Source organism: Erythrolamprus reginae, chromosome 5 (assembly GCF_031021105.1).
Source record: "Erythrolamprus reginae isolate rEryReg1 chromosome 5, rEryReg1.hap1, whole genome shotgun sequence".
Lineage (NCBI taxonomy): Eukaryota > Metazoa > Chordata > Lepidosauria > Squamata > Dipsadidae > Erythrolamprus > Erythrolamprus reginae.
The window spans coordinates 15,313,501-15,339,024 of record NC_091954.1 but is presented as its reverse complement, the minus strand read 5'-3'; the positions used below and the strand labels follow the sequence as shown (position 1 = coordinate 15,339,024).

Sequence of the window (25,524 nt, the reverse complement as noted above, 5' to 3'; positions counted from 1 at the left end):
TATGAACAAATCTAATATTAAAAGTAATGTAAAAACCCCCAATTTAAGAAACCAATCATACATACAGACATACCATGCATAAATTTTATAAGCCTAGGGGGAAGGGAATATCTCAATTCCCCCATGCCTGAAGACAGAGGTGGGTTTTAAGGAGCTTACGAAAGGCAAGGAGGGTGGGCGCAACTCTGATATCTGGGGGAAATTGGTTCCAGAGGGTCGGGGCCGCCACAGAGAAGGCTCTTCCCCTGGGGCCCGCCAAATGACATTGTTTAGTCGACGGGACCCGGAGAAGGCCAACTCTGTGGGACCTAACTGGTCGCTGGGATTCGTGCGGCAGAAGATGGTCCCGGAGATATTCTGGTCCGATGCCATGAAGGGCTTTAAAGGTCATAACCAACACTTTGAATTGTGACCGGAAATTGATCGGCAACCAATGCAGACTGCGGAGTGTTGGTGAAACATGGGCATATCTAGGTAAGCCCATGACTGCTCTCGCAGCTGCATTCTGCATGATCTGAAGTTTCCGAATACTTTTCAAAGATAGCCCCATGTAGAGAGCATTACAGTAGTCGAGCCTTGAGGTGATGAGGGCATGAGTGACTGTGAGCAGTGAGTCCCGATCCAAATAGGGCCTCACATCTAGTCTCTCCAATTAAGCCACATAATTTACCATATTTTTCAAACTATAAGACGCACACACACCCCAAAGAGGGTGGAAATGTCAGTGCATCTTATACCCCAAATACAACTATTTTTAGCCTTCCAAAGCCCCATCCACGGGCCCATTTAAAAAAGACCGTGCAAATAATCAGCCATTTTTTGCAAAAATGATGGTATTTTTGCCTTCCCCCAGTCCTCAGGAGCTCTGCAGGACTTCCCTTTTTTGCAAAAAAAAAAAAAGGGTGAAAAATGGGTCCGTTTTTGTAAAAAATGGGATGCACAGAGTATTTGGAAGGCTTGCAAAGTGCTCCTAAGTTTGGGGAGGACAAAAGCTTTTTTTCTTACTTACCTCTTTGAAATCATGGTGCATCTTATACACCAATGCGTCTTATAGTCTGAAAAATACGCTAATCGCAGTTAAGGTGGCAAGGAGAAAAAATGTTTCAGAAAGAACAGGAAGATAGCAAAAAGGAACTGCATTTGGAAAGTATCTCTTCCACAATCTGAAGTTAGTTGGGGGGGAAATCAAAAGCAACGTGACAAAATATTATTTTACTGAAAGAGTAGTAGATCCTTGGAACAAACTTCCAGCAGACGTGGTTGGTAAATCCACAGTAACTGAATTTAAACATGCCTGGGATAAACATATATCCATCGTAAGATAAAAGACAGGAAATAGTATAAGGGCAGACTAGATGGACCATGAGGTCTTTTTCTGCCGTCAGTCTTCTATGTTTCTATGCATTATTTCTCAATTTATTATCAAATTTAAAAAATTAAATAGCATCGCTTAAACATGAAATACGATTTCAGTGTCTCATAAATTACCATGATTAACTTCTCTTGACGAATTAAAATCCATATTATTGCTGACACTAGTATACACTCTCAAAATCTAAATAAAGGTTAACACTGAAAAGAAATGTTGAAATTAAGTACTCACATATTCCTTGACATTTTTTGTTTTTACAGCTTTGTAGGAATAATAAGCAGGATACAGCATTCCAAAGACCAGCCTATACATAAAGAAAAAAAATATTTTAATTGAACAAAAGTTAATTGAGTCTAAGGAGAAGGGTGGCATAGAAATCTAAATAAATAATAAATAAAATAAAAGCATGCAGCAGTCATGGAAGCTAAGAATACATATTACATAAAGAAAAAAGGAAAAGGAGTTCATGTTCAAACTAGGTTTAATGATCAGAGCTATTGAGCACTGCATTCTCTGGGCATCTCTCATGTGCTCATACATCAAAACCTGCCTTTTAAAAAATACTGGAAGTTTATCCTAAGATTTCAGATCTTTTCACACCTATTATTTTACAAGGAAAAATGTAAGAACTACTGGCTAGCTTGAATAGGTGCTATAAGGCCATGAAAGGGTTATATATTACAAATGTTAACCTGATCCTACGCAGCTTCTGCTCTGGCAATCTCACGCAACTCACCAGAGCCTACAAAACTTTTGCCAGACCCATCCTTGAATACAGTTCATCTGTCTGGAACCCATACCACATCTCAGACATCAACACCCTTGAAAATGTCCAAAGATACTTCACCAGAAGAGCCCTTCACTCCTCCACTCGAAACAGAATACCCTACGAAAGCAGACTACACTACCCTACGAAAGCAGCTTAGAACTACGTCGCCTAAAACACGATCTAAGTATTGCCCACAAGCTCATATGCTGCAACGTTCTACCTGTCAATGACTATTTCAGCTTTAATCGCAACAACACAAGAGCACGCAACAGATTCAAACTTAATATTAACCGCTCCAAACTTGACTGTAAAAAATATGACTTCAGCAACCGAGTTGTCGAAGTGTGGAACTCATTACCTGACTCAGTAGTGTCAACCCCTAACCCCCAACATTTTTCCCTTAGACTATCCATGATTGACCTCTCCAGGTTCCTTAGAGGTCAGTAAGGGGCGTGCATAAGTGCACCAATGTGCCTTCCGCCCCCTGTCCAATTGTTTCTCCTTATCTCATTTATCTTTTCTTCCTTTCAAATTTGTTCAGCTATATTTTTATATCTTTTCTTCTATTTGTTTCTTTAGTTATATTACTACCTATCTATTCTCTTCAATGTGTATTATGTAATGGACAAAATAAATAAATAAAAATAAATAAATAAAAATGAGAAACAGAAACAATGCATTTCTGAACTAGCCATAATTCACCTTTTTCCCCCCACAAAAAAACCACAGGTGGGTTCCTGCCAGTTTGGACCAGTTCTATAGAACTGGTAGCGAGAATTTCGCTCTCACTCACTGAACCAGCAGCGATGGCCAGCTGGACACACCTCTGAACTGGTCCTCCGGCTTGAAATCCCTCTATCGGAATTAAATTTATGCGAAAATAAATGTGTGAAGCCTCCTGCGCATGCGCAGACCAGTTTAACTTGGGAGCAACCAGGAAGCAAAACGCACACTTCTGGAGTGACCCCAAACCGATAGGGAGGTTAAGTAGGATAAGTAAGATAATTTGTCATGTGTAACTGTTTGAGTGTACAATGACTAAATAGCACAGAATAATGTATACTTCCAGAAAGTCATATCAATTTTAATAGTGTATGTACAAATATAGTTTGAAATGCAACAATGTCCTGTTTTAGTATTAAGATAACAGTATAAAGATAAGGCAGCTGAGTTATACTCCAGTGCATCTTATAGGCCAAAAAATATGATCATTGTAGACACTGAATAGAGTTTCAGAATCTGAATAAGTGATTCTTATTTCCTATTGGGTTGTTTTTGAACCAACCTAGGTAGGTAGGTAGGTAGGAAGGAAGGAAGGTAGGTAGGTAGGAAGGTAGGTAGGAAGGAAGGTAGGAAGGTAGGTAGGTAGGAAGGTAGGTAGGAAGGTAGGAAGGAAGGTAGGTAGGTAGGAAGGAAGGAAGGAAGGTAGGAAGGAAGGTAGGTAGGTAGGAAGGAAGGAAGGAAGGAAGGAAGGAAGGAAGGAAGGAAGGAAGGAAGGAAGGAAGGAAGGAAGGAAGGAAGGAAGGAAGGAAGGAACCTTGGCAATCCAGGGGTCTCCAGCCTTGGCAACTTTAAGAGTTGTGGACTTCAACTCCCAGAATTTCTCAGCCAGAACTCCACAAGCCTTAAAGTTGCCAAGGTTGGAGACCCTTGTTCTTAACCAACCCTCTGCCCAAGACAGGAGTTCCATAAGTCCATACTAAGTCATCCATGAGAAAATATATACCATTATTCCTTTCTAACAGGAAAATACATCCATCTGAACTGAAGAAGCAAAACATCTTCATGGGGGAAAAAACAAAGAAAGTCCAGTTGCCTTTTGACAAAGTATATTTATGACAACTATGGCCTGGATGACTGAGAATCTCCATAGACATCCAGCTAAAATTCTATTATAATTTTACCAGCATTTCAGGATTTTTTAAAGTTGCCGTCTTTCCATAAGGCTTTTGTTGTTTTTCTAAACTTAAATACTAATGTCTATTTAGCATTTGGTTTCCATGGTAGCCCGGTGCACTATGCTTCAAATCAGCACCGATGGTTGTTCTCAATTCAAGACAGGAGTTGGCAGCAGCCCAACTCTTTCAAATATTTCCTAAGGCTTCTGCGACTGTAGAAAAACAGGTTTAGAACAAATGTATACAATGGTTCATTAAAGCTAGACTGCATGCAAAGTAATAAAGTCATAACCTATTTACATTAATCGCCAACATGTTCTGACACTAGACCCAACCCATGTTAGCCATCTAGAAGCCCAACTAAGTTCTTCGCTGCTTCTAACAATCCAGCAGCATAACCTTTCCAAGAGAATTTAAAACGGTAACAAAAGCAGCACCATATTGTCTTCATATGTTCTGAAAGGCAAACAGCAGTTTTAAGCAGTCTCAAACTCCTCCACCAGGAAATGTCAAATTCTTGGTTCATAGAGTAACAAGATCAATTTTGTGACTTTCTCTACAAGCCAATCAAGGTCATAAACCAGTGATGGCGAACCTATGGCACGGGTGCCACAGGTGGCGCGTGGAGCCATATCTGCTGGCACGCGAGCCGTTGCCTTAGCTCGGCTCCAACATCCACGTGTGCTGGCCAGCTAGTTTTTGGCTCTCACAGACAGTGTTCCCTCTAGCTTTTTTTCGGGGTGAGCGGAAAAGTATAGTGTCTGAGCGGCAGTCCCTTTGGGACTGGGCGGTATATAAGTATAAATAAATAAATAAATAAATATAGAAAGAAAGAAAGAAAGAAAGAAGGAAGGAAAGAAAGAAAGAAAGAAAGTGTGGGCGTGCACTATCACACATGAGCGAGTTCTTGCATCCATAATTCTATCCTTTCTATGTCTCCCTCCCTCTTTCCTCCCTCCCTCTTTCCTCCCCCCCTCTTTCCTTTCTATCTCTCCCTCCCTCTTTCCTCCCTCCCTCTTTCCTTTCTATCTCTCCCTCCCTCTTTCCTCCCTCCCTCTTTCCTTTCTATCTCTCCCTGCCTATTTCCTTTGTATCTCTCCCTCCCTCTTTCCTTTGTATCTTTCTCTCCCCCTGCCTTTCTCCAAGCCCTTCCTTTTCCCTCTCCCTATCTAACTACCCCCCTCTCCCTCCTTTCTATCTCTCCCTCCCCCTTTCTCTCTCTCTACCTTCCTTCATCTTTCTTTCCCTCTCTCTCTCCATCCCTCTTCCTTTCTCTCTTCCTTCCTTCCTTCCTTCCTTTCTTCCTTCCTCTCTTTTTTGCTCTTTCTCTCTCCCTCCTTCCCTCCCTCTATGTCTTTCCCTCTCCCTCCTTCCCCCCTTTCTCTCTCTCTTGCTTTCTGTCCCTCTCTTTCTCTCTTGCTTTCTTTCTCTCTCATTCTCTCTCCCCTTCTTTCTCTCTCTCTCTCTTTCTCTCTCGTTCACCACGCTGGCAACAGAGAGAAAGAGAGAGAGAGAGAGAGAGAGACGGAGAGAGATTGGAGGGCATCGTTGTCTTCGCCTCCGCTCGGCTCTGCAGCTAAGAGGCAGCAACGGCTCCGGCAGCAGGGAAAAGTCGTCCGGGCTTCGGGAACGCCTGCCCTGCCTCTACTGCAGCCCCCTTGCTGGAAGTCTAGGACGAAAGCGCTCCCAGCGAAGGGGCTGCGAGAGGGGCGGGGCGGGCATTCCCGAAACGGACAGAGAAAGCCCTCTCTTGCAGCGAAAGCGCTCCCAGCTAGGGGGCTGCGAGAGAGGGCTTTCTCCGTCTGTTTCGGGAAAGCCCACCCTGCCCCTCTCGCAGCCCCCTGGCTGGGAGCGCTTTCGTCCTGAGAAACTGAAGCCGCAACCGCCACCGTGGCGAGAGAACTCGCACCCCAAGGCAGGGAGCGGTGGAGGAGGAGAGGGGGCGGGCGGGGGGCAGGGCCGAGAGGCCAGGAGCGTGAGGGGGCTGGAGGCACCATGGAGAGGCAGGGGCGGCCGCGGCTCCCTTCTACTGCCGGCGCCTCCCCGCCCCCCCCCGCACGCGACCGAGGAAAAGGGTGAGCGCGCAACCAAGGAAAAGGGTGCGCACGGGGGTATTTTGGAGCGTGCGCGCGCTCACGCGCACAGCTTACAAGGAGCAGTGCTCACAGAGGCTCTGGGAGGGTGTTTTTGGCTTCCAGAGAGCCTCCAGGGGGATGGGAGGAGGCATTTTTACTCTTCCCCGGCTCCAAGGAAGCCTTGGAGCCAGGGAAGCCTTGAAACACAAGCCGTGAAACACAAGCCTATTCAGCCCACCAGAAGTTGGGAAACAGGCCGTTTCCAGCCTCCAGAGGGTCTCTGGGGGGACGGGACTGTTTTTGCCCTCCCTAGACAATGAATTATGGGTGTGGGCACTCATGCATGCGTGATGGCCCCCACGCACGCTCTTTTGGCACCTGAGGAAAAAAAGGTTCGCCATCACTGTCATAAACTATTCCAGAGGTCTTCAAACTTGGCAACTTTAAGACTTGTGGACATCAACTTCCAGAATGTCTGCTGAGAACATTGGGCCAGTTCTCTCAGCCCTAGGAAGAAGGCGGCAACAATAAAACATTTCTTTAAAAAAGTTTGCATGGACTTGTCAATCATCAGGAGTCAAGACTGATTCAAAATCCCGCCGGTGGCGCTATCGGTTCTTAGAACTGGGCCGAACTGGAAGCAACCCATCGCTGCTTTTGAAATCCATTGAGACATTAAGGGAGAGAAAAATGAGTGCACTACCTCCATCTCAGTGCTGCCAAATGTCTTAAGTGTAGGTACCGTGTTTCCCCGATAGTAAGACAGTGTCTTACTATCTTTTTACCCGCAAAAGCCCCACTAGGTCTTACTTTCGGGGTATGTCTTACATACCCCCCCCCTGCCGTTTCCCGCCTCCACTAACCAAATTGACAGGGTGAAGTCGGGAAGACCCAGGGAGGCCGCCCAGCAGCTGATCTGCTCGGTTCCCTCCGCTTTGACGGCGCTGGTCCGCTCGCTCGTTCCCGCAACCGACCCGCTTCCCCGACACGCGTCTGGAGGGGAGGAGCCGCTCTGCGCAGTTGGGCAGCCCCGCCTGCCTGCCGGAAAGGAGGAGGGCGCAGCTCCGGCCGCCCGCTCGGCTCGCTTCTACAACTTCGGACCAGCGCCGTCCTTCGCCTCGCATTTCCGGGTTGGCGAGCCTGGATTGTTTTTCCTGCGAGCGCTGGTCCCCGCTAAGCCTTCTGCGCCTGACTCTGCGAGGCGAGAGGGAAGAAGGAGAAGCGCTTCTCCTTCTTCCCTCTCGCCTCGCCGAGTCAGGCTTCGGACCAGCGCCGTCCTTCGCCTCGCATTTCCGGGTTGGCGAGCCTGGATTGTTTTTCCTGCGAGCGCTGGTCCCCGCTAAGCCGCAGAAGGCTCGCCAACCCGGAAATGCGAGGCGAAGGACGGCGCTGGTCCGAAGCCTGACTCGGCGAGGCGAGAGGGAAGAAGGAGAAGCGCTTCTCCTTCTTCCCTCTCGCCTCGCAGAGTCAGGCGCAGAAGGCTTAGCGGGGACCAGCGCTCGCAGGAAAAACAATCCAGGCTCGCCAACCCGGAAATGCGAGGCGAAGGACGGCGCTGGTCCGAAGTTGTAGAAGCGAGCCGAGCGGCGCGGCCGGAGCTGCGCCCTCCTCCTTTCCGGCAGGCAGGTGGGGCTGCCCAACTGCGCAGAGCGGCTCCTCCCCTCCAGACGCGTGTCGGGGAAACGGGTCGGTTGCGGGGACGAGCGAGCGGACCAGCGCCGTCAAAGCGGAGGGAACCGCCGCCAGGGCGCTGCGAACTGCTCCCTCGCTTTTAGTACCGTGTTTCCCCGAAAGTAAGACATATGTCTTACTTTCGGGGTATGGCTTATATAAGCCGACCCCCCTGAAACCCCTCATATGTCTTACAATCGGGGGGGTCTTACTATCGGGGAAACACGGTATTATTACTTCAATGTGATTCTCATCTTGAAATCTGACTGAAAAAGATCTAAATACTCTGTTTTTTCAGGGTAATACCTCCGGAACCGCCTTCTACCGCACCAATCCCAGCGGCCGATAAGGTCCCACAGAGTTGGCCTTCTCCGGGTCCCGTCGACAAAACAATGTCATTTGGCGGGCCCCAGGGGAAGAGCCTTCTCTGTGGCGCCCCCGGCCCTCTGGAATCAACTCCCCCCGGAGATTAGAACGGCCCCCACCCTCCTTGTCTTTCCCAAATTACTCAAGACCCACCTTTATCGCCAAGCATGGGGGAACTGAGACACCTTCTCCAGGCTTTTATATTTTATATTTGGTATGCATGTGCTGTATGGTTTTAATTGTTGGGGTTTTATATACAGTAGTCCCTCACCTATCGCGGGAGTTACGTTCCAGACCTTGCCGCGACAGGTGAAATCCGCGATGGGGAATTTATCCTCCTTCCCACCAGCTCCGGATGCCTGGAGGCGAGCAACGGCCGGCTAACCTTCCCCCCCCCCCACTACTACTTACTCTGTTCTTTGCAGCAGTTCGGCCAAATGTTGTGTTTTTTGCCTTGCCCCGGCTGTAAAGTCCCTGGTGAGCTGCCCCGGCTGTTTCTTTTTTTCTCTCTCTCTCTTCCGCCCTCGAGCACTTCCTCTTCCGCCCTCGAGCCCAGTCTGGAAATCCCCGCCGCGTCGCGTTCCTTTCTTTTTTTTCCTTTCGGCACTGGTGAGGGGGATTGAACGAGGGGACGGGCCTCCGCCGGAGCTCAGTCCCCGCCCCGCTCATCATTTGGGAGTCCCGCTGGGGGATTCTAGCGCTGGCGAGGGGGATTGAACGAGGGGACGGGCCTCCGCCGGAGCTCAGTCCCTGCCCCGCTCATCATTTGGGAGTCCCGCTGGGGGATTCTAGCGCTTGTTTGTATGGCAAAATCATTCAAATGAAGCTGACTTCAAAACCCGCGATGAAGTGAAGCCGCGGCAGGTGAAGCGCGATAGAGCGAGGGACTACTGTATACTCTTTTAAATATTAGATTTATATTACTATTATATTGTTTTTGTTATTGTTGTGAGCCGCCCCGAGTCTTTGGAGAGGGGCGGCATACAAATCTAATAAATTATTATTATTATTATTATTATTATTATTATTATTATTATTATCATCATCATCATCATCATCATCATCATCATCATCATCATCATCATCATAGAAACATAGAAGATTGATGGCAGAAAAAGACCTCATGGTCCATCTAGTCGTCCCTTATACTATTTCCTGTATTTTATCTTAGGATGGATATATGTTTATCCCAGGCATGTTTAAATTCAGTTACTGTGGATTTACCAACTCTTTCAGTAAAATAATATTTTCTCACGTTGCTTCTGATCTTTCTCTCAACTAACCTCAGGGTCTTATGTTTTATGGCTTTTATTGCCACAAGTAATCTTTAATAAAGGTTCTTATTTACGCTTTTTAGGTTTCCTCCAATGATGACCTAGATGGGTCTTCTGCCATTTTGTCTCTTGGAATCCTTCTGGGATTTGTAAGGTGCCTAAGGCCATCACTGCCAACCTGTTCTGAACAATGCACCATAGAGCAGTGTTTCCCAACCTTGGCAACTTGGGAGATATCCGGACTTCAACTCCCAGAATTCCCCAGCCAGCAAATGCTGGCTGGGGAATTCTGAGGATTGAAGTCCAAATGTCTTCAAGTTGCCAAGGTTGGGAAACACTTCCATAGAGGATCAGGGCCAACTCAAATTCCCTTTGAAACCCAGCAGGATCCCTAAGGCACCTGATCAGACCAGTTCCTTCTCCCTGTGGCAGGGAATAGCTACAAAGAATTTCACAGGCTATTTGGGACTAATTTGACCATGACAAACAATAATGGTAATATCCTCTGCTCCAAGACAAATACCAGATCTGAGGTTTCAACTCAACTGTGACTTCAGTTCTCAATAATCTGGTCAATTATCATCATGACTATTATCTCCAAAGTCACCTTCAACCCTGCAGCCAATAAAGGCAGATTCATGGAGAACCCTGATACTCAAAGCATTCGTGCTGAATATTCATAAAGTGGAAATTTTTAGAAGATAGAAAATTGAACAAAATTGGTTGATAGTACATTAAATGATCATCAAACCTCCCTCCACTTTTCCCCACAAATACTTCCAGTTAAGATGTGGTAGAGAAAGAATAGTTCAGGGATGCCCAAACCTGGCACCTTTAAGCTTGTGGACTACAACTCTCAGAATTCTCCAGCCTGTGTGTGTGTGTGTGTGTGTGTGTGTGTGTGTGTGTATATATATATATGACGGTCTTGGTATATTTGGGTTTCTTCCCGTGTAGGATTTGGAAATTTCTGGCGACGTTTTGATGAGGTCTCACTCATCATCTTCAGGCTGGTGTTTCTGTCCTTGTTCTAAGGCGAACACTGCGAGACCTAAGCTGCCTTCCTTCTATAAATACTGGTGGCTGGGTGTGGTTTGATGGCTCAGCAATTGCCTGCTGTGTAGAAACTTCCTGGTGAGTCAGTGGGGTAACATCTGGGGTCGTTGATGTAGCTGAAGTATGCTGATTAATTAATGGTTGTTGATTAGACGTGATATCCTGGGTAGTTGGGGCTTGCAGGCTACTTGATTGTTTTACAATATGTGTTCTGAGTCTAGTTTCTGTTTTTATGGCTGGGTTACGTTTGAGGGCTGGTTTCCAGATGTCTGGTAGGTGGGAGGTATCATCCCGCTTGTTCATATTTTGGGGATGTTTTTCCAGTATTTATAGAAGGAAGGCAGCTTAGGTCTCGCAGTGTTCGCCTTACAACAAGGACAGAAACACCAGCCTGAAGATGATGAGTGAGACCTCATCGAAACGTCGCCAGAAATTTCCAAATCCTACACGGGAAGAAACCCGAATATACCAAGACCGTCATACCTGTACCCGTGAAAATCTACGAAAACACACACACACACACACAAACACACACACACACACACACACACACAAGCTGGCTATTTATTTAAATATTTATTTATTTATTTTGTCCAATACACAATGAGGGTTTTAGTGGGTATATATATATATATACACACACATAGTAAAATACATGATGAAGGTTATGGAGGAGATACTCATAGTAAAATATATCTAAGAAAGAATAGAAAAGAAGGTACAGTAATAGAACATATCAATGAAACAATAGAAGAAGAAATATAGGAATAGAAGAAAGGTATAGGAGATATAGGAGAGCAATAGGACAGGGGACGGAAGGCACTCTAGTGCACTTGTACTCGCCCCTTACTGACCTCTTAGGAATCTGGATAGGTCAACCGTAGATAATCTAAGGGTAAAGTGTTGGGGGTTTGGGGATGACACTATGGAGTCCGGTAATGAGTTCCACGCTTCGACAACTCGGTTACTGAAGTCATATTTTTTACAGTCAAGTTTGGAGCGGTTAATATTAAGTTTAAATCTGTTGTGTGCTCTTGTGTTGTTGTTGTTGTTGTGGTTGAAGCTGAAGTAGTCGCTGGCAAAATAAGAACTCCAACTTCTGATTTGCAGCCTAGCATAATTAACATTAAAGTGTGAGAGAGAGACAGAGAAAGAGAGAGACAGAAAGAAAGACATAGGTTTGGAAACAGAGGTAGAGATATACATATATACGGTAATCTCTATTTTTACTCTTTATTTGTAATTCAGAAACCTCAGAAGAAAGGTTCAAAAAACGTCAGAAGAAAACGATTTAGGGGTAGTGATTTCGGACAGTCTCAAAATGGGTGAACAGTGCAGTAGGGCGGTATGGAAAGCAAGTAGGATGCTTGGCTGCATAGCTAGAGGTATAACAAGCAGGAAGAGGGAGATTGTGATCCCCTTATATAGAGCGCTGGTGAGACCACATTTGGAATACTGTGTTCAGTTCTGGAGACCTCACCTACAAAAAGATATTGACAAAATGGAACGGGTCCAAAGACGGGCTACAAGAATGGTGGAAGGTCTTAAGCATAAAACGTATCAGGAAAGACTTCATGAACTCAATCTGTATAGTCTGGAGGACAGGAAGAAAAGGGGGAACATGATCGAAACATTTAAATATGTTAAAAGGTTAAATAAGGTCCAGGAGGGAAGTGTTTTTAATAGGAAAGTGAACACAAGAACAAAGGGACACAATCTGAAGTTAGTTGGGGGAAAGATCAAAAGCAACATGAGAAAATATTATTTTACTGAAAGAGTAGTAGATCCTTGGAACAAACTTCCAGCACACGTGGCTGATAAATCCACAGCAACTGAATTTAAACATGCCTGGGATAAACATATATCCATCCTAAGATAAAATACAGAAAATAGTATAAGGGCAGACTAGATGGATCATGAGGTCTTTTTCTGCCGTCAGTCTTCTATGTTTCTAATTGCTTTTTTTCTAAAGGTTTAAACAGCTAGGGAAAGAAAAGGCAATGGCGAAATAACAGTGAACTCCTGAAATCAAAGTACTACCATAATATTTTAGAGTTCCTCAGGTGTTGGTCCTCTCCCCCTTACTCTTTAATATCTACATGAAACCACTGGGCGAGATCATCTGATAACACAAAGTAAGTTACAATCAGTATGTTGATGATACTCAGCTATACATCTCTACCCCATGTCAATTCAGTGAAGCAGTGGAAGTGATGTGCTGGTGTCTGGAGGCTGTTAGGGTTTGGATTTATTTATTTTATTTTATTCATTTGTCCAATACACAATACATATGGAAGAGAATAGACATGAAGTAATATATATAAAGAGAATATGAAAAAATAGAGGAGAAGATATATGAAAGGAAGAAAATATATATGATATATGAGATAAAGGAAAGACAATTGGACAGGGGACGAAAGGCACACTAGTGCACTTATGTACACCCCTTACTGACCTCTTAGGAACCTGGAGAGGTCAATCGTGGAGAGTCTAAGGGAGAAATGTTGGGGGTTAGGGGTTGACACTATTGAGTTCCACGCTTCGACAACTCGATTGTTAAAGTCATATTTTTTACAGTCAAATTTGGAGGGGTTAATATTAAGTTTGAATCTGTTGCATGCTCTTGTGTTGTTGCGGTTGAAGCTGAAGTAGTCATTGACCGGTAGGACGTTGCAGCAGATGATCTTGTGGGCAATACTTAGTTCGTGTTTTAGGCACCGTAGTTCTAAGCTTTCTAGACCCAGGATTGTTAGTCTATTTTCGTAGGGTATTCTGTTTCGAGTGGAGGAGTGAAGGGCTCTTCTGGTGAAATATCTTTGCCATTACCCTGCCCCCCTCAGAGAGGGTTCGCAACTTGGGCCTCCTCCTCGATCCACAGCTGAGCCTAGAACACCTAGAACGTCAATTGCAGCCCTATTTGGACTGAGAGTCTCTCCTAACAGTCACTCATCTGCCCATATCACCTTGAGGTTCGACTACTGCAATGCTCTCTATATGGCGCTACTTTTGAAGAGCATTCAGAGACTAGAGATTGTGCAAAATGTAGCCACGCGAGCAATCATGGGCGTGCTGAGACTCAAACACTCCATTAGTTGTATTGGCTGCCGGTCGGTCTCCGAACGCAATTCAAAGTGTTGGTTATGACCTATAAAGCCCTACATGGCATTGGGCCAGGCTACCTTCTGTTGTGGTTAGCTCTGGCCCAGCTCCTGCCCCAAGGACTGTGGATGTGGGGGAGACATCCACATGCTGCAGGCCTGGTTTGCCCCCAGTGGAATCTGAAGATGAAGGCTCCTCTGACCAAGAAGACATGAGTGACAGGGAGGAGGAGAGTGTGGCAGACAGCTCAGAAGGAGATCAGTTGTCTATCTCCTCCTTGGATTCAGAACAAGAGTTAATGATACAGCCACGCATGTGGAGAGCGATGCATAGGCAACAACAACTGAGAGATTATTATCAAAGAAAATGAGGCCACCTGTGGTTGGGTGGGGCTGTGGTAATTAGTGAGGCTGGTATAAATAGCAGCCTGTGGGTTTGGCCATTGTGGACGATTACCTGATCCTTGTGTTTCATGACTGCTTTATTGACTGACTTTTTGTGTGCTGATTTTTCCCCGCTTTGAAAATAAACCAGAGCAAAGTGTGTTTCACTTTGTGAAAGAAGGACTGTGAATTGCCTCACAGCTGCAAGCTAAGTATCACAGAACTGATAAGGGACTTGTACAAATTACCAGTTTGTTTGGAGACGAGTGCTCTTTGCTATCCCAAAAGAGGGCTTGATTTAAGTGAATTTTCATTATAAAGAACATTGTTTTGAATTTTCGAACATGTGTGTGTCTGAAATTTGTACCTGTGAATTTTTGGGAGGATTCTACCACAGAGCCCGACAGAACACCTTCAGGACTATCTTCTGCCAGTTAGGTCCCACAGAGTTGGCCTTCTCCAGGTCCCGTCAACTAGGCAATGCTGTTCAGCAGGGCCGAGGGAAAAAACCTTCTCTGTAGTGACCCCCAGCCCTTTGGAATCAACTTCCCCCTGAGATTCGTACTGCCCCTACCCTCCCAGTCTTTCGCAAGGCCTTAAAAACACATTTCTGACGGTAACCATGAGGCCCTTGAAATTTTAACATCTCCCCTAGCCTATGATTGGATGATAGGATGAATGTGGATGAATGCTTTTAAATATACAGTATTGGGGTTTTAGAATTTAAATTGTATGTTTTTAGCATTGTAGTTTTTAATGTTTCAATATTAGATTTCTCAAATGTTTTCTATTTATATGTTATGAGCCACCCTGAGTCTCAGGAGAAGGGTGGCATAGAAATCTAATAAGTAAGTAAGTAAGTAAGTAAGTAAGTAAGTAAGTAAGTAAGTAAGTAAGTAAATAAAAAGATAATAGTGCTGGTTCTTTAAACAGTAACTGATTATCCTTGATTCCCAAACACCTTTGGATCAGATTATTATTATTATTATTATTATTATTATTATTATTATTATTATTGATTAGATTTGTATGCCGCCCCTCTCCGAAGACTCGGGCTAGCTCACAACAGCAATAAAAACAATATAATAGTGGAACAAATCTAATATTAAAAAACATATAAAACATTGTTTAAAAAACCAAACAGCACATTCATACCAAACATAAAACAAAGTATAAAAAAGCCTGAGGCTTGTCTCAGTTTAATTTTATAATTGACCAGTTGATCTTTTTAACCTTTTTTAATTAATTAATTTTAACTTTTATATATTTTTAACTAACTTATTGGGGGGTGATTTTAGGGATGGATATTTGGGATCGGATGGAAGGCATATATATGAAATGAATAGAATGAATGATTGGATTAATTTGTGGAATGGAATGATGTCCTTCAATTCTCCAGTAGCAGGCCAAATTAGTGTAAGCACCTAAGCATTTTTTATATACTAATCTAGATATACAGTAGTTGAAAAATGTTTTTCGATCAATTCTTGATGAAAAATGACATAAACAAAGAATATTCTATCATTATCTACATGAAACCGCTGGGTGAGATCATCCAAGGGCATGGGGTGAGGTATCATCAATACGCCGATGATACCAGTTATACATCTCCACCCCATGTCCAGTCAACGAAGCAGTGGAAGTGATGTGCCGGTGCCTGGAGGCTGTTGGGGCCTGAATGGGCGTCAACAAACTCAAACTCAACCCAGACAAGATGGAGTGGGTGTAGGTCTTGCCTCCCAAGGACAATTCCATCTGTCCGTCCATTACCCGGGGGGGGGGGGGAACTACTGACCCCCTCAGAGAGAGTTCGCAACTTGGGTGCCCTCCTCGATCCACAGCTGACATTGGAACATCATCTTTCGGCTGTGGCGAAGAGGGCGTTTACCCAGGTTCACCTGGTGCACCAGTTGCGGCCCTTTTTGGACAGGGAGTCATTGCTCACAGTCGCTCATGCCCTCATCACCTCAAGGTTCAATTACTGCAACGCTCTCTACATGGGGCTACCTCTGAAAAGTGTTCGGAAACTTCAGATCGTGCAGAATGCAGCTGCGAGAGCAATCATGGGCTTTCCCAAATATGCCCATGTTACACCAACACTCCGCAGTCTGCATTGGCTGCCAATCAGTTTCCGGTCACAATTCAAAGTGTTGGTTATGACCTATAAAGCCCTACATGGCAATGGACCAGATTACCTCCGGAACCGCCTGCTACCGCACGAATCCCAGCAACCGATAAGGTCCCACAGAGTTGGGCTTCTCCTGGTCCCGTCGACTAAAGAATGTTGTTTGGCGGGCCCCAGGGGAAGAGCCTTCTCTGTGGTGGCCCCGGCCCCCTGGAACCAACTCCCCCCAGAGATTAGAACTGCCCCCACCCTCCCTGTCTTTCGTAAACTACTCAAGACTCATTTGTACCGTATGGGGGAGTTGAGATAGCTCTTCCCCCTAGGCCATTACAAGTTATGCATGGTATGTTTGTGTGTATGTTTGGTTTTATAATAGGGGTTTGTAGTTGTTTTTATTATTGGATTGTACATGTTGTGCTTATTATTGTTGTTAGCCGCCCCGAGTCTGCGGAGAGGGGTGGCATACAAATCCAATAAATTATTATTATTATTATTATTATTATTATTATTATTATTCCTATGCCTATTTAGCCATGTAATGCCTCTGACATTAAATTTTCCATCCTATGCTATGTTCCCAGGGTTGGGTTGGGGGGTGTTGTTTTTTTGAAACAACATGCATGTTTTAGAAACAAAAGTCCAATTAAAATAAATATTGTAAACTTCATCCTGATCATTTTCATAATATTCTGTCAGGCTTGACCAGGATTTTTGAGAATGAGGATAACATATAAAATAACACCTAATCCTAACACAGATATCCGTATTTAACTACAGTATTTAAATACAGCAGGATTTGTATGTTTCCTGACAAACAGACAAAAAGGTTACCATAAGTCACAAGCAATTGTATATAACCGTCTCAGGACTGTTGAATATTTATCACGAGAAATGAAAGGTTATGTTTAGTGAAAGATAAAACTGTTTGGCAAAAAGCAACCAAGCTTTATTGGTAGATAAAGTTCCTGTAGCACGTCTTTCCTGTTCAACAGGTTTGGTTTTCCTTCTGACATTGTGTCTGGGTGACACATAACAAAGTGTCTCATTAGCCCTGTGTCTGGGTGTGATAAAAGCATATTGTCCTCAAAATACAACCGTCTGGAGAAATAGGCCTGTCACCTATTGCTCCTTTGAACTCTATAAAAAAGGGTAGAATATATGAAGTGTTCTAAAGTACTGGTTGTTCTGCCGGGCTCTATGGTATGAGTCTCCCGAAAATTCAAGGGTACAAATTTCAGACACACACACTTGAAAGTTCAAAAACAATGTTCTTGATCACAAAAATTCAAAAGAAACAAAGCACCCTTTTTGTATTGCAAAGAGCACTCATCCCAAAACAACCTGATATTATTATTATTATTATTATTATTATTATTATTATTATTATTATTTATTAGATTTGTATGCCGCCCCTCTCCTTAGACTCGGGGCGGCTCACAACAATAACAAAGACAATGTAAGAACAAATCTAATAATTTAAAAAACACTAAAAACCCCATTATTAAAAGCAAACATACACACAAACATACCATGTATAAACTGTATAGGCCCGGGGGAGATGTTTCAGTTCCCCCATGCCTGACGGCAGTGAACTTTACAAAAGGCAAGGAGGGTGGGGGCAGTTCTGATCTCTGGGGGGAGCTCGTTCCAGAGGGTCGGGGCCACCACAGAGAAGGCTCTTCTCCTGGGTCCTGCCAAACGACATTGTTTAGTCGACGGGACCTGGAGAAGGCCAACTCTGTGGGACGTAACCGGTCGCTGGGATTTGTGCGGCAGAAGGCGGTCCCGGTAGTCTGTACAATCTCCTTAATCAGTCCTTAAGTATTTAGCTAGCAGCTGTGAAGGAACGTCACAGCCCTCCTTCTTCCACGAAGTGAAACACACACACTTTGCTCTGCTTTGGTTTCAAAGTCGTGAAAAATCAACAAAGTCCGAAAACAGCAAGGCATGGTCCTGAAGAACAACGATCAGATAATCTTCCACAACGGCCAAGCCAGCACGCTGCTATTTATATCAGCAGCTCTAATTACTGGAGCCCCACCCAAACACAGGTGGCCTCTCTTATCTCCTGTAATATTTCTTCAATTGGTCTCTTCTATGCATAATTCTGCGCATGAGTGGGTCTAACACTTCCTCATCCGAATCGACCGAAGATAATGGAGATTGGCTTCCTGGGCTGTGTGCCAAGCCCCCCTCTTCCAAGTCACCCCCACCTTCATCTTCGTCCGAGGAAACTGCACTACCTGACTCTGTCGGCAATAAAACAGGCCTATGACATGTTGATGTTTCCCCTGCATCCACCTCCACATTCCTTGGGGCAGGAACTGGGCCATAGCCAACCACAACATTGATGAATCCTATCTCAGGCAAGGCATAAAAAGACATTTCCTCCAGACTTCAACTGCATATACTTTAGTTTTGTTTTCTTTTGAAATCACCATTTTGTGACCAGTTTTAACATAATTGCCAAATAATATAGGACTTTATCTGGAATTTATACTCATATCGAGACAGCATGCATAGGGCGATGGGTTAAATAGCTTCTGTACATCTGATCTTAATCAAAAGGTTAAGAAATGATATGACACCCGAGACCTACAGAGTTATACAACTGGTTAGATCATTCTATGAGCAAAGGTTTGCTCTGCTGGAGATGGGATAGATGACTGTAATGTAATATTAAAATGGTGATACCAATACAGTGATACCTCGTCTTACAAACGCTTCGTCATACAAACTTTTCGAGATACAAACCCGGGGTTTAAGATTTTTTTGCTTCTTCTTACAAACTTTTTTTCATCTTACAAACCCACTGCCGCCGCTGGACTTCCGTTGCCAGTGAAGCACCCGTTTTTGCACTGCTGGGATTCCCCTGAGGCTCCCCTCCATGGGAAACCCCACCTCCAGACTTCCATGTTTTTGTGATGCTGCAGGGGAATCCCAGCATCGCAAAAATAGTCGCTTTGCTGGCAACGGAAGTCTGGAGGTCAGGTTTCCCAGTGAAGGGAGCCTCAGTGAAATCGTAGCATTGCAAAAACACAGAGGTCCGGAGGTGGGGTTTTGAGGACTTTGGTATTTTTGCGATGCTGGGATTTCACTGATGCTCCCTTTGCTGATGCTCCCTTCGTTGCCAGCGAAGCGCTCATTTTTGCGATGCTGGGATTCCCCTGCAGCAGAAGTCCAGAGGTGGGGTTTCCCATGGCGGGGAGCCTCAGGGGAATCCCAGCAGCGCAAAAACGGGTGCTTTGGCTGGCAAAAGGGGTGAATTTTGGGCTTGCACGCATTAATCGCTTTTCCATTGATTCCTATGGGAAACATTGTTTCGTCTTACAAACTTTTCACCTTAAGAACCTTGTCCCGGAACCAATTAAGTTTGTAAGACGAGGTATCACTGTAGATGGTCACATTCTCTGGACAGATGTAGTGGGGAATGTGGACCAACTTCTCTTCCTTTGGTACCAATTTTGACTCTAAGCTTGATAGTTATGCTCTACTTTTTTTCTTCTTCAAATACAGTAATCCATCGCTACTTCGCGGTTCATCTTTTGCGGATTCACTACTTCAAGGATTTTCAAAGGGGGCTTAAATCCATTAAATCCATTGAAAATTTTAAATCCATTAAAATTCATAAAATTCTTCTACAGTACTACTGTACAGTAGAACCCCGACTTACAAGAGTAATTGGTTCCGGAAGGAGGCTCGTAAGTCGGAACGCTCGTATGACGAAACATTGTTTCCCATAGGAAACAATGTAAAGTCAATTAATCCGTGCAACAACAAAAAAAACCGCTGCCGCCGAACGCGGAAGTTTAAAACGTCGCAGCCGGCCTGGGGGGCTCGGGGGCTTGCTGTCTCCTGAAGCCGAACGCTAACTTGCCCCCGAGCCCCCCAGGCCGGCTGCGACGTTTTAAAACACCCGCGCCGCTTCGCAGCTGTCTCCTGAAGCCGAACGCGGAAGTTAGCGTTCGGCTTCAGGAGACAGCTGCGAAGCGGCGCGGGTGTTTTAAATGCTGGTTTCATGATAATGTAATTTATGTATTTATTTATTTCAAAATGTTTCAGGCATATCAGGTGGCGCCAATTCAAAAGCCTTTTAAAAATTACAACACTATCAGCTTGACTGGTCTAGAATTTCCACCATGGATTCATTACTACAAAATTTTCAACATCTGAAACGTGCTTATTAATTCAGTATATGCTCCCAAAAAACAGGAACTTACCATTTAGTTACTTGCTCATATAATACCAAGGCTCAAAATGCCTTGATTATAATAGAAGCTTCCTCACTTTAAATGTAATTTCCTTTCACACAAATCACATAATTTTTGTGATTAATATAACATAATAACTAAAGTTTAAAAAAAAAAGATTATTTTTGGTGCTGCTGCAGTGTAAAAATTGTGCATATAAGAATACAAACATTGTAAAAGGTCTCTGTTCTCTGTAACCAGCACAGAATAAATGTCATAGCCAATCAGAAGCCAAGGTTGCTAGACCATGTACAGTGGTACCTCTACCTAAGAACGCCTCTACATACAAACTTTTCTAGATAAGAACCAGGTGTTCAAGATTTTTTTGCCTCTTCTCAAGAACCATTTTCCACTTACAAACCCAAGCTTCCGAAACTGTAATTGGAAAAGGCAGGGAAAAGCATCAACGGGGCCTCTCTAGGAATCTCCTGGGAGGAAACAGGGCCGGAAAAGGCAGGGAGAAACCTCTGTGGAGCCTCTCTAGAAATCTCCTGGGAGGAAGCAGGGCCGGAAAAGGCAGGGAGAAACCTCCGTGGGACCTCTCTAAGAATCTCCTGGGAGGTAACAGGGCCAGAAAAGGCAGGGAGAAGCATCTGTGGGGCCTCTCTAGGAATCTCCTGGGAGGAAACAGGGCCTCCACCCTCCCTGTGGTTTTCCCAATCGCATACATTGATTCCTATGGGAAAAATTGCTTCTTCTTACAAACTTTTCTACTTAAGAACCTGGTCACGGAATGAATTAAGTTCGTAAGTAGAGGTACCACTGTATATTCCATTTAAGTGATGAGAATTATTTTGTTTGCCCAGGGCTCCAATTTCTAGGTGATTTTTTTTTAAAGTCATAGCATCTATTCCAAAATCTGTCATATCATTACTTCAGATATTGTAAAATTTATTAGGGAATAGCAATGCATTTAGAAAATGATTTTTTCACTCCTGATAATTACTATTCATTTTTATATACTTGAAAACTATATAGAAGTTAAGTTAGGAAGAAACATTGAAAGACGTAAAGGATTAAGACCCAAAATTATTCCCAATTGCTTAATATCCCCATCATTATCATGCTAATAAACAGTTTTCATAAATCTGAAGATCTAAATCTGTATTAATTACTGCAACATCATGAATTCATACCTATGTTATTACTTTGACATCTCACTAGCAGATATTAGATGTACAGGTCACTTACATTCTGCATGAAATCTTTTAGCAATACAGTGTCTAAACCGGTATTATTATTATTATTATTATTATTATTATTATTATTATTATTATTTATTAGATTTGTATGCCGCCCCTCTCCGAAAACTCGGGGCGGCTCACAACAGTAATAAAAAACAAAATAGTAATGGAACAAATCTAATATTAAAAAACATATAAAACCCTATCATTATTTAAGAAACCAAACAGCACATTCATACCAAACATAAAGCAAAGTATAAAAAAGCAATATTGAGCCACCTCCAAACCACACCATCCACTGTCAGATCCAGGATTGCACCCACTAATGCTAGCCACGAATGAGCTGGTCACTGTGCCAGATATTCCTTTGCAGCTAACAATATATGTTCCACTTATCAATGTACCCCCTTCCCCTCTACCTGTTGTGTATCCTTGGTCTTAACCTCAAGTTGCCCATACACCAGAGTGCCCCCTACCATCAAATTGTAGCAAGTATCTATAATAGAATAGAATAGAGTAGTTCTGTGTTCTGTGTTAGCAAAAACTTCAGAAGAGAAGGATTTAGGGGTAGTGATTTCTGACAGTCTCAAACTGGGTGAGCAGTGTGGTCGGGCGGTAGGGAAAGCAAGTAGGATGCTTGGCTGCATAGCTAGAGGTATAACAAGCAGGAAGAGGGAGATTGTGATCCCCTTATATAGAGCACTGGTGAGACCCCATTTGGAATACTCTGTTCAGTTCTGGAGACCTCACCTACAAAAAGATATTGACAAAATTGAACGGGTCCAAAGACGGGCTACAAGAATGGTGGAAGGTCTTAAGCATAAAACGTATCAGGAAAGACTTCATAAACTCAATCTGTATAGTCTGGAGGACAGAAGGAAAAGGGGGGACATGATTGAAACATTTAAATATGTTAAAGGGTTGAATAAGGTTCAGGAGGGAAGTGTTTTTAATAGGAAAGTGAACACAAGAACAAGGGGACACAATCTGAAGTTAGTTGGAGCAGTAGCCAAGCGGGGAGGGGGGGGCTCCAGTACATCCTTGCCACTGGCGGTCCTCGCCCAGGAAGGGATGCTTGGGAGTAGCTGCCAGCTCCCACACTTTCCTGGGAAGTCCCATGAGCCACATGCTGTCAGAGGCGCCAGCAAGAAGGGCCTGTGAAGAAGAGGCTCGGGGCATCCATCCTTCCTTCTTTCTTTCCTTCCTCCCTTCTTTCCTTTCTCCCTCCTACCTTGCTTCTTTCTTTCCTTTCTCCTTCCTCCCTCTTTCCTTTCTTTCCTCCCTCCCTTCTTTTCTCCCTCCCTCCCTATATTCTTTCCTTCCCCCCTCCCTTCTTTCCTTCCTCCATCCTCCCTCACTTCTTTCTTTCCTTCTTTCCTTTCTCCTTTGTCCCACCCTCTCTTTTTTCCTTTCTCCCTCCCTACTTTCCTCCCAACCTCCCTCATGCTTTCCTCCCTCCCACCCTTCTTTCCTTTCTCCCTCCTACCTTACTTCTTTCTTTCCTTCTTTCCTTTTTCTTTTCTCCATCCCTCTATCCTTCTTTCCTCCCTCCCTTCTTTCCTTTCTCCCTCTTACCCTACTTCTTTCTTTCCTTTCTCCTTTATCCCCCCCTTTCTTTTTTCCTTTCTCCCTCCCTTCTTTCCTCCCTCCCTCCCTTCTTTCCTTTCTCCCTCCCTTCTTTCCACCCTCCCTTTTTTCCTTTCTCCCTCCCTTCTTTCCTCCCACCCTCCCTTCTTTCCTTTCTCCCTCCTATCTTACTTATTTCCTTTCTCCCTCCCTCTATCTTTCTTTCCTTCCTTCCTCCCTTCTTTTCTCCCTCCCTCCTTCTTTCCTTCCTCCTTCCCTTTCCTTTCTCCCTCCTACTTTGCTTCTTTCCTCCCTCCTTCTTCCCTCCCTCCCTCCCTTGTTTAATTTCTCCTCCCTCCTTCCTTTCCTTTTTTCCTTCCTTCTTTCCTTCCACCCTTCTTTCCTTCCACCCTCTCTCCTTCCTTCTTTCCCCTCTCCCTCCTTTCATTTCTCCCTCCCTCCTCCTTTCCCTTCCTTCCTCCCTTCTTTCCTCCCACCCTCCCTTCTTTCCTTTCTCCCTCCCTTCTTTCCTTTCTCCCTCCCTTCTTTCCTCCCACCCTCCCTTCCTTCCTCCCACCCTCCTATCTTACTTCTTTCCTTTCTCCCTCCCTCTATCTTTCTTTCCTTCCTTCCTCCCTTCTTTTCTCCCTCCCTCCTTCTTTCCTTCCTCCTTCCCTTTCCTTTCTCCCTCCTACTTTGCTTCTTCCCTCCCTCCTTCTTCCCTCCCTCCCTCCCTTGTTTAATTTCTCCCTCCCTCCTTCCTTTCCTTTTTTCCTTCCTTCTTTCCTTCCACCCTTCTTTCCTTCCACCCTCTCTCCTTCCTTCCTTCTTTCCTCCCTCCCTCCTTTCATTTCTCCCTCCCTCCTCCTTTCCCTTCCTCCCTCCCTTCTTTTCTTCTTCCCTCCCTCCCCCCCCCCCCCGCGGGTGCTGCCATCCCGCCTCCCACCTCCTCCCCCTACTTACACAACGATTCGGGAAACGATGCACGACACCATGTTGTTTCTCGAAGGGCTGGGCCTTGGATCCTGCCACCTCCCCTAGACCACACAGCAGCCGCAGCGGACCTCGGTCGGACCCGCCCTTTCCCCGCTCGCCCTCCGGCTTCTCGCCCCACCGGGGTTCGAATGGCTCCCACCGTTTCCCAGCAAACAACGGGAGTCCCGCCCTCCCCCTCCTCAATCTCCTCAATCTTCAACAACTGACACAAGCCACGCCCTCCTCGCCACGGATTGGCCCCCTGCCCTCCCCGGCCTTCCTCCGCCGACCGTTCACTTGGCGGCAGTGCGCCTGCGCCTCGCCTTGCCCGGGGAGGAGAGAATGGGTAGGTAACAGGCCCTGGAGTCTGCGCAAGCGTAGCCTTTTTTCTCTTTGTAGGTTCATCGCGAATAGGGTAAATTCCTGTTTGTTTGTTTTTTAATAGGGGTTTAATAATCCGAATCTGTAAAAGGTGTGGTTATTCTGCACTGCCTCCGTCGTTGACTTAGGATTCCACCTTAACAGTTTGCAGGGGATCCAAAGCGTTGGCACCGCTTTCGTGCAAGGCTTGCTTTCTCGCGGGGGGATCCTTCCACCGCCGCCACCCCTCCCCGGCTTACATCCATTGGCTGGGTTTTTCTCAAAAACTGGCGAGGGGGAAGGGGGCAAATGGGAAAAGCGAGCGAGATCGGCCTTAGCAGCCGAACCAATGCAAGATGGGTTTTATGTAACGTTGACCTGCGTCCTTCCGGCAAGCGCTTTCCCACTGAATTGCAGGAAACGCGGTGAGGATATAACTGCTTGCTTTCATATTAATGGCTTCAGATAGGTAAGAGGCTTCAAGATTTGGCAGAAAGGCATTTTTTATTTTTTTATTTTTGCACCAAGCCGGGCTCGATCTGGAAGAAGGCCTTTGGAAAATTGAGGAATGGGCTGAGAAATAAAAGGGGGTGAGCAGAGGCATCTAAAATATCTCGAGTAGAATAAGCAGCTATTTTAAGCCTCTTTCCAGGTACTGGTAAGTTTTTTGCTTAGAGGTATTTTTCTCTCTCCAAAATTTGTTCTAAGCTTTGCTTTCATTGTTGTTGGAAGATGCAATTGATAACAAAGAAAAGAAGGGTAATTGAGGTAAAAGGAAAAAGTCTCTCTTTTTTGGAGGTAGGTTCATATCCAAGTGATCTGGCTACATCCGTGCAACATTGTTTTCTGAGGTTTTTATCTTGGTCTAGTTGTCCTTAGCCCTATTACTTCCCTGCGTAATGCCTTTCTAATAAAGTGCTAAACAAGACTCATCCGGTTTAGGCATTTCAGAATCAGCCAAGGTCAGATAGGAGCCATCACATGGCTGAGCCAATAATTTTTACTCTCCATCCATTATTGTAATAGTTCTTGGAAGGATCCTTACAGTGTAAGAACCCCAGCTTCAGATAATGTATGGCATGATTTTCAGGGGAAGTACTT

The 25,524-nt window shown here is 44.8% G+C and overlaps 2 protein-coding genes across 2 annotated transcripts in view; one reads left to right on the top strand and one right to left on the bottom strand.

The window, feature by feature from the left end:
• The window catches only part of REEP3 (receptor accessory protein 3), a 60,123-nt gene extending 35,787 nt beyond the window's left edge, over positions 1–24,336 (bottom strand). The window contains exons 1-2 of the mRNA XM_070752122.1: positions 24,052–24,336; positions 1,604–1,676 (exon numbers count right to left, since the gene is read on the bottom strand). Coding sequence (XP_070608223.1) covers positions 1,604–1,676; positions 24,052–24,083 — 105 coding nt within the window. The 5' untranslated portion in view covers positions 24,084–24,336. The remainder of the gene's footprint in view (positions 1–1,603; positions 1,677–24,051) is intronic.
• Positions 24,337–24,384: 48 nt separating this feature from the next.
• The window catches only part of JMJD1C (jumonji domain containing 1C), a 213,147-nt gene continuing 212,007 nt past the window's right edge, over positions 24,385–25,524 (top strand). The window contains exon 1 of the mRNA XM_070752116.1: positions 24,385–25,081. The gene's annotated coding sequence lies outside the window, so the exon portion shown is untranslated. The remainder of the gene's footprint in view (positions 25,082–25,524) is intronic.